A 9489-nucleotide genomic window follows, 5' to 3' on the forward strand; every position below is an offset into this window, starting at 1 on the left:
TTCACGTCTTTATTGTGTGACACACAGTTTCTAGGATTCATTCACATTGTAGTACGTAAATTTTAATATCGTAACAAATATCATCATTTATTGTTCATTACCTTTTGTAGTGAAAATGTTGAAGAAGCAAGACTACCCAAAGAAATGCATCCCAGAAGAAGCATTGGAATTGCTATTTTCACTACTTAGTGATCCTTAGGTTTCTGAAACAAAGTAATGTAGTTACAGAAGATGAATTCATTTCAGATATTGTGTAGGACTGTGATGCATGTTTAGTTCCATAGCCTGATATCAACAGTAGTGTAAAACATTTCCTGTGCTATGGACATTGAGGTTTCTAGTGGTGGTACCATAAGTAAATAAAAGAGGAATGGCCAGATAACACAGCTATTTTCGACTTTCTTGACAGTGATATACTAGGAGATGTGTTCTACAAAAGCTTGAGATGAGAACACAAAATACACATGCTGCTTCTGCAGAGTACCCGTTTGTACCAAACTGTGCTTCTCCTAGTTTCATGAAAAAAAAAAAAAACTGTGATAATAATTTGAACATTTGTTTGGGAAAGAAATCTGACATGTTTATAGGCACCAAATTGTTAACACCAAATATAAATCACTTGTAAATATGAAATGTAAATATATTGAAATAAAGTTATAACACAAGTTCTGTTTCTTATTCTTTACATGTAATGCTGAGACACATCATCTCACAAAAGGAGAGTGGTAAATCCATTTACCACCATAGTTTTAACAGCTCTTAAAGATGCTGTAATGATATATACACCGTCATCATTTTTGGTCCTAAATCACAAAAATAAAATTATAAAAACATAAATATAGTCAATTCATCACAATTCTAATAACATACCATAAAAATGATTTGTTGAGTTTCTACAAAAAATGCACCGCAAAGGGTTAAGAGCTATGTTTAACACAGGGTAGGTTTCAGTGGCTTGTGTGAATGTCTGCCAACATGGATGAGCTTGCGGCCTGACCATTAACTTTTCAGCTAGGTAAAGGTGCCATTTCACAGGCTAACTTGCTGCCAACAACAAATCGGACACGGTTTGCGAGTCCAAAGATAGAATTCGGAAACTGCAGAAAACTGAGTAAGGGAAGACAGAAATGAAAAACCCCTCCACTAAGGAAAAAAACAAAAGAAAAACTGGCTTCCCAAACATAGGAGGAAATTATTAAGAATATGGACATTCCACTCATTTAATCACAGTCTGCACTGTTCACGATCATAGTGCTTAGTGAAATACTGACAACTGTAAGTGCACACTTTGATTTTATATATTTAAATTAAGACTTTTAAGTTGTGGAAGTGTGTGGTTATTAGTTCTTAAACTAACTATGGTGACACTTGTGCTTCTCAAATTCTCAGACATATGCTTTTCATTACCTACCTTTTTTAGATAGCAATATCTATGCTAGAGCAATGCACTTTGGCTGATGTAAACATATTATTATTAGTATATTAAAAAGTTTTAGATTTTTTTACTGTTGTCTCAATTAAAATAACTCACATTTGCAGCGTGTTAAAATTAGGAATGACAGTGAGTTACATTTGGTGGTGTGGGATGAGGGGAGGTGACAGACAGAGTAACATACTAGTGACTCCTGCCCCGAACCAAATTGTGGAACTGCACCTGACTCCAGCTTTCTCCCCACTTGAAACATGTTTCCTCTGCATCACGTAACAAACACTTTGTCCACAAAATCAAGGAACAGTTTATAGAGTGGACATGCCCTGCCTTAAACAATTCAGTTATGGCTACTTTTAAAGTAAAATTTGCTTTATTTCTTTTGTATACATTAATACTTCCATTAATAGTACATTCTCAATGAAATTCCAAACAGAACCTTTCAATCAAATGTAACATAACTATCACTTATAGTCACTTTTATTAGAATATCACCATTTATTTAAAAATGACAAATCAATTTCTGAGCTTTAATTTTGACTCTCACATATAACTATTAATTGTAATGCTCTTGTAAACCTATGAATTGCCATAATTTGATAGGATTCAGCAAGACAACATTTCTTGGAAATCGTCTGTCATGACAAAGGTAAATCAAATTGAACGGTATACACACACAAAAAAAACACAGATAGCTACATAAATTATTGAAAAAAGCTTCTGGAAAAAAATGATGCAACAAGAAGAAAATAAGTTTCTGGTTTTATGTTACCACTGTCTGTATGTAATGTCAAAATCTGCAGATTGTGTAAACGTAGTATGCTGACCAATTTAAAGAAGAAATGATAACCAATATTCTGGTGTGGTCTAAACTGAATCATAAATACCAGCCAACATGAATTTCTTAATCGTGACTCATACTGATTACCGCACCAAAATGTTCACTTATGTTCCTTCCTAACAACAGTTGTCAAATTATATTCAGATCTTCACAAACTAGCAAAAGAGAAATATTCAGTACGAGTCACTGGCTGTGACCACAGACTTAAGAAATGATTGACAAATGACATAAACAACATGACTATGATGTGATATCAGAGCTACATATCAGGCTGTGACCCATCCATATTACATTAGTTTCACGGTCTAGGCTTTGCCAACTCTTAACCAAATTGTCAAATTCCAAGTTAACCTAGACCTCGGGCTGAGCTACAGACTGATCTGTCACCACAACCAGATTATTTCGCTTTCACATTCCAACAACAAAACTGAGAATATATGCTCCCAGAATGTGACCCCCCAAGAGCGATTAATATTCCACCGCTGGTCATAGCCGAAAACTCATATTGAATATTCCTCTCGACCACAAAATTTTACAACAGTAGGAAAAAAAAAGCTAACTCCCATTTAAAGCACGTGTAAGTGAATTATTCAATGCCGTTTAATATGTTCGTCATAGCAGTTTATTGCAAGCAGTCATACATGACAAAATAACGAAAAAAGGTCACATGCTTGTTAAATAAATATCTATTGCAAACTAGACATAGTTTAGGCGTTATAATTTAAAATTATTCCTGTAATTTGTTTTAATTAAAGTATCCGACAGTGTTGCTGGCTGCTTCTGATCCTCCCTCGCTCTCAGTTAACTCCACAATGAGCGGACGATTGGGGCGCACTGACATATAACATTCATCGTCATCTGATACTTCCAGTGTGTCACTCGAAGATCTAATCTCGAAATCTTCACCATTACAAGTAAGAGTCTCGTTAGTGATATTTACAGAACACTCATTTGCCACTTCTAACATTTCACGGTGAGGTACATGCACTGCTCGACTTTCAGGCCTTTCCGTATTTATTATTTCCTTTTCGCTACGATGTGCGCATTTTGTTTCGATTATTTCCTTGCTCACGCTGCTCAACTTTGATGCCTCATGAGTGTTTGCCTGCGAACTTTTTTCTTCTTGGTCACAGTCTGAGCTGTGACTGTCACCAACACAATTCATATTGTTGTCTTCAGATGCGCAACTGACGGCTTCCGACTGTTCCGTAAATAATCCATCCGATTTCGTTTCGTCCTTTACGTCTGAATAATTCTGAAGCTGACTTTCTCTCAGCCTGGTTAAGCCCAAAGTACTCTGGCGTAATTTCTCGTATTCTTCTGCTTCATATTTCTCTCTAACTCGTCTTTCCGCTTCAGGTCCTTGTTTATGCCATGCTTCTGCACATAACCGGTCTTTTTCAAAAATTGGTCGGTCATCTAAATACTGCAAATTTTTACAGCTCACAGTTACAATCTTTCTATATGGTGATATCATCTTCACCACAGGATTTCCGGTCAAAGTTAATACTCGCAAATTTTCCATTTCATAAAAAACATTCATAGCTTCCTTATCATCAATTTGATTAAAAGAAATATCCAGGACGGAGAGTTTCTTACACATCCTTAAAATTTCAATATCTACACTCGTCTGCAATTTGTTGTGGCTTACATTCAGAGTATTAAGAGACGTTAAGTGTTCTAAATTCTCTAGTTTTGATATACAATTATGACTCAACACTAATGTATCTAAATGAAATAAAACATCCAAATTTTCAATCTTCTTTATCAAATTATGATGCAAATACAAACATCTGAGTTCCTTCTGGTTATCCAGGTTTTCTATTTTACGTATGCCGTTGCACTCTAACCACAAACACTTTAAACCTGTGTATTCTTCGAGATTTTCAATTTTGCTGAACCCTTTATAATGTAGATACAACACGTCGTTGAGGTACGGCGTTGAATATAAATCGAGTTTCTTGCATAGATCACGAAGAAATTTTTTCGTGATTCTGCCGAACTTGTCTCCTTCGCCTCCGTGTGCATCAATATTTGTTGCTGCAGCTGCGTCCGTCATATTTCGTGCTTGGTATTCATCCACTGGCAACACTTCTCTCTTGGACTGCTCAGAGCGCACTGTTGACAACGCGCGACGTGTTACCATACCAACAGACAAAAGCGTTCACAATCCTAAAGGCTGCACTTAAAAACTCGTAACTTGGAAACTCTGTTGTGTGCATTCTATCCAGATTATATAAAAAAAGAGTCCTGCAAATGTGTCACAATTTCTCCGAATGCATCAGTATCGAAATGAAAGAAAACCAAAAGTGCTGCAACATTGATTATGCAGCTGAAAACTCTTAGAAAAGTATGGAAAAACGACGCTTCCAAGTTCTCAAAGACGTATCCAGAGTTTCATCACCCGTCATTTACCAGGACATGTACTTCCGTGAGAACATGCATTAACGACAGAGAGAGCAATTCTGTTCGAGAGAGTCTTATCTGTCCATGCGTGCCGACTACGTGGATGCATCGGGGCTCATGCACCCACAAACAAAATAAAATAAATATTCTTCACTTGCCATTATAAAAAAGTAACGAACTATTAAAACACTGAGATGGAAGTTCAAATTTCTGACTTCTAAAACATACTGCAGACTCCTCCTAAATAATGCAGTTCACTGAAGTGTAGACACACTTAGTACTAGTATACTGTCCAAATAACGCATAGCGTAGCCTACAGACCGGCTCGCAAAATAATGCAACACACGCACAAACAACGTGCACCGACACAGCCTGCCGCCCCCTGTCCGTTGGACCGCACTGGAGGCTACGGCACATGCTCCCAGAAGTCGGGATGCCCATGAAGTGATGCACAGATCACTTTCGGGTCCCGCACACCTGAAGCAGTGACATGCTTTTCATACTTGGTACCTGAGAAATTCCTTCAGAAGGGAGCAAAGGCCTATTAACAGAGCGCAGATGTTCCAAGGTGGGCTGCGCTAGCGTGTGTTCGCCACTGCTGGTGTGAACCCTCCCTCTACCTGCAATCCGGCGAAGAGCTAATTGCCGAGCAACGCTGCAGAAATCTGTTCCAGAATAGCACAAGCTGCTTTCTCCCTAATGATTCCAACGGACCATGTGTGACATGTGGCTGACGCATCACTGCGCATAGCTACATATCGCAAGTGCATCTAGCAATGTTCTCAATGTTATACTGAAGCCATATGACTATCTAAACTAATAACCAAGTCGAACTCTAGTAAATTGCATAGTGTACCAGAAATACTTAACGTCCACTTTTGTAGGAGTTTTCGTGATGTCTCAGCTTGTATGCACGGAAATTCTTGCCCTAACAGAACCTATTTACGAAAATAGCCCAGAATAACATCGAATGCAGTCTGCCTAGCTGTCTTAACGTGGCACCCCATCTATCACATATTACCGCTCCTGCTTTCAACATACACATACGTTCTCACCGCTATGTAGAGACTCCCATATAACTGCGCAAACGACGTCTTGTGAATGAATGGGGCATTATGATTGGCTCTTCTCGAATTTACCCACCGAATTACTGTTGCCGTCAGTGTGGAAGCACTGCCTTTTCTTTTTCTTTCTGCAGACGAGACTTTCAGCAGCAAAAAACTATTTTACAATGATCGCCATATTGCAGCGACAACTAAACCTCGCAATGTGCCCTACATATCGTCAAATAAGGAAAGACTCTTACTCAATTACACTGCCCTCCCACTTACAGCATAAAACCGATCTCCAACCCAGCAATATATCACCATGTACCATGTCAATGTAGTAAAGATACAGTTCGCATCCTATGCAGTTACAAAAATCGCCCCTTTTTCATCATTTGTACATATACCACGAAGAAAGACAGCACCGTAGATATACTCGCGGCACTAGATTGTTCCCTTCGAGGTCGGGGGTCATCCTCTCCCAACGTGTGACCAGAGCACCCTCAATGGGCCGAAGTAACTCTAAGAACTGTTTTACAAATTCAGGCTCGTTCCCCCTCAACACAAATGCGTTACTGTTTCTGGTCCAGACCTGTTCCCCGGACTGCTTTTTTCTACATCCATCTCCGGACTCGGGGACTACAAGAACAAATATATTTTCACATGGTTCGCATGTTGCCTCCCCCCATGAACCATGGACCTTGCCGTTGGTGGGGAGGCTTGCGTGCCTCAGCGATACAGATGGCCGTACCGTAGGTGCAACCACAACGGAGGGGTATCTGTTGAGAGGCCAGACAAACGTGTGGTTCCTGAAGAGGGGCAGCAGCCTTTTCAGTAGTTGCAGGGGCAACAGTCTGGATGATTGACTGATCTGGCCTTGCAACATTAACCAAAACGGCCTTGCTGTGCTGGTACTGCGAACGGCTGAAACCAAGGGGAAACTACAGCCGTAATTTTTCCCGAGGACATGCAGCTTTACTGTAGCATGGAGAGCTGCATCAATCCAGTCTCAGGACTGAAGACAACTACTACAACATGGTTCGCATGCAGCAGTATCCTACCAAATCACTCACACAACATAATTCCGAACATGCAGACTGTGAATGATTTCTCAACAAATCCGTGGACAACATAGGTGGAGCCTGCTATAGACCACAGAGTAACTAGAAACTTATCCCATCTGTGAATACCTTTACGTGAGAAGTGCCAGCCATTCGCGACACATGTATATACACAGACATACAGACAACAGAGCAAACGGTCTCCAAATGTGGAGATGACTGGACACAATCGAGTTTAGTGTTATACTACACCTCCTGATTGGTGCATTTGGCCTAGGTGTTGGCAGCTGTGCTACATTTACAAGCAATTTTAGACCACAGAAGGAGAGGTTATGTCATGATCGCGTGGATATGACTGACATAGAAAGTCGATAGAATTGCGAAAAATGACGTGCGAATAGCTATAAATTTACTGAATGTACAACAAAATGCGGGGAACTTGAGGAAATACTTGTGTATCTTCTGGTTTGCACAGAACAATTTGTACGTGGCGACGATTATATGGCAGCAAGAATAATCTGAGAAAATGTCGACATGGAAGTGAACGGAAACAGGGAAGCAGTCTATTTTTTCTCTATCAAGACAGCATTATACTGTTATGTCTATTGAGATTTCACTGATACACGCGAGTTGACTACTGTATTTGACGCTTTTCAGGAAGACCAACAAACATCTGCCGCAAAACTTACATGCATTTGTGTTAAAGGATAATGGAGAGTGGATGGGATGATCAATTGAGTTGGAGCTAAGTGAAGTACGATTTAATGGTAGATTGATGATGCATTCTAGAGAGGTGTGAAGTTGTTGCAGGTCAATTTTTCCACTGTTCTGTCAGGATGCATCAGTCGCATAACATAGCATGCGTTTACTGATATACAGCCACGTGTTCTGTATGTGGTTTAAAGCACTGTCTACTTGCGATCGTTAACGATAAACCTGTATCAGAGGACTTCCATGTCATGTGTAATGAAAAGTCGCACATTCCTCTAAACAAACTATGATATATGTGATGTACTCCATCCCTCTGTCGCATCTTGGGTGTAAAATAAAGACTTCAGCTTCATAACTAAGTTAGTGCTAGGTGCTTGTGAGGTGCTGCAATCCCCATGTATTCATTTGCCTGACAAATGTGCAGTAATGGAGTGACTCGTAATTTTCACGTGTCAGACGCTACCGCTATGCGTTTACCTGTTGCCTCGTAAGAGGTATTCGCCATTACTAACGATCATTTTACATAGGGCTGATGCAGGCATAGTATAATTTCCGAACCGTGATCAGATGTGAACAGTGGGCGCTATACATCTCCGGAATGCTATATTGTACTGTATCCCCCAGAGCCAACATTTTTAGGAAGTAGTTTTTTCATTTTGCAGTTCGATAACAAAGTTTATCGTAGAGAAACCAGGAAGAAAGATGTATGTCCTGCGCTTGAAATACATTTCTTACATTGGAATATTAAAAGCGCTACATTCCATACGACTGATAGATCGGAAATGCTGGCGATCTAGCATTATAGCCCGTTTTAAGTGTGGACCATCGTAGCCTTAGAGTGCGTGTGTTTAAGTTCTCTCTTATCAGTATCTTCCAGGTACCGATTCTTAACTCTAGAACAATACTTTAGAGTTGACAGCTAGATTGATTTACATATAAATGCGTCGAAACCCATCTACCAGGAGCTCCATCACGCATAAAAATCATGAATTTCTTGTTCTTCTTAACCGTCTGCTATTACATCACAACACTTTGAAATCTGTTACTATACATCACTAAGGAGTGCTAACCTCCATGACATGGGTGCATCTCGAGAAATCTTGTGCACCTGGATGGGTGGGGACTCGAAAAGCTCCATTCATTCACGAGACGTGGAGTGCAGTGGTCTACTTCTGGTCGGTTGCAGATTAATTCGGTAACGGTGCTGCAGGGCAAGTTGGTCAATGACAGTGTGATGAGGGTCTTTCACTCTCTAATTTTACCCTAAGACAGCGAGAATGTTCTATGACTCGCATACGCAGAGAGATAGATCTTAAACTAAACACTATGCTCGAGGTGTTAAAAATGTGTAGAGTGCTGTCTCATATACTTTGATGATTTATGTGTTCGAGAATTGGCACTGAATGGACATACTGCACAATCATCTATTCATATTCGAAATGATACTCGCAAAATGGAAAAGGGGTGGTTTAGCTATGATATGGAAATTGGGTATCATGCTGTCACACCATTGGTCGGTGTTGAAATTACTGTAAAATTGCTAAAACTGTTCACACTATCAGTTGCAATATGTATTATTAGAGTACATCGATGGTGTCTTTTCCATCCCCTCCATGCACTGGCACACTGTTGGTTACCACATAATGATTGACTGATACCGCTAATTTGAGTTGGAGAAAGAGTTTTGGTGGATGGACAGCACATTCTGGAGTGGATAGCACTGAAACAGTGATCGCGTACATGACTGCAATATGATGAATCAGTGGAAATGGAACGTAGAGTCATCATCTGTTCTGTGACTACGACAGATGAGTTTAAATGTAGAGCTCCTGAATCACTTCCGGACTGTATTTTTGAAACTCTCCACAACGCCACAAAAACTCCCACAATTCGCTTATGTTGTAACTCTCTTGTATTAAAAATCGTCCAGTGTCTGTGGCATGTTTTGGTATCGGCAGTAACAATATGATTTACACTGTGTGACGTGGATCAGAA

The 9489-nt window shown here is 39.8% G+C and overlaps 1 protein-coding gene across 1 annotated transcript; it reads right to left on the minus strand.

The window, feature by feature from the left end:
• Positions 1–520: 520 nt before the first annotated feature.
• On the minus strand, positions 521–4432 carry LOC126272938 (dynein axonemal assembly factor 1-like). Its single transcript, XM_049976236.1, has one exon. The coding sequence runs from the start codon at positions 4414–4416 to the stop codon at positions 3016–3018; it is 1401 nt and encodes a 466-aa protein (XP_049832193.1). The 5' UTR covers positions 4417–4432; the 3' UTR covers positions 521–3015.
• Positions 4433–9489: the final 5057 nt, after the last annotated feature.

The sequence above is a fragment of the Schistocerca gregaria genome, chromosome 5 (genome assembly GCF_023897955.1).
Source record: "Schistocerca gregaria isolate iqSchGreg1 chromosome 5, iqSchGreg1.2, whole genome shotgun sequence".
NCBI lineage: Eukaryota > Metazoa > Arthropoda > Insecta > Orthoptera > Acrididae > Schistocerca > Schistocerca gregaria.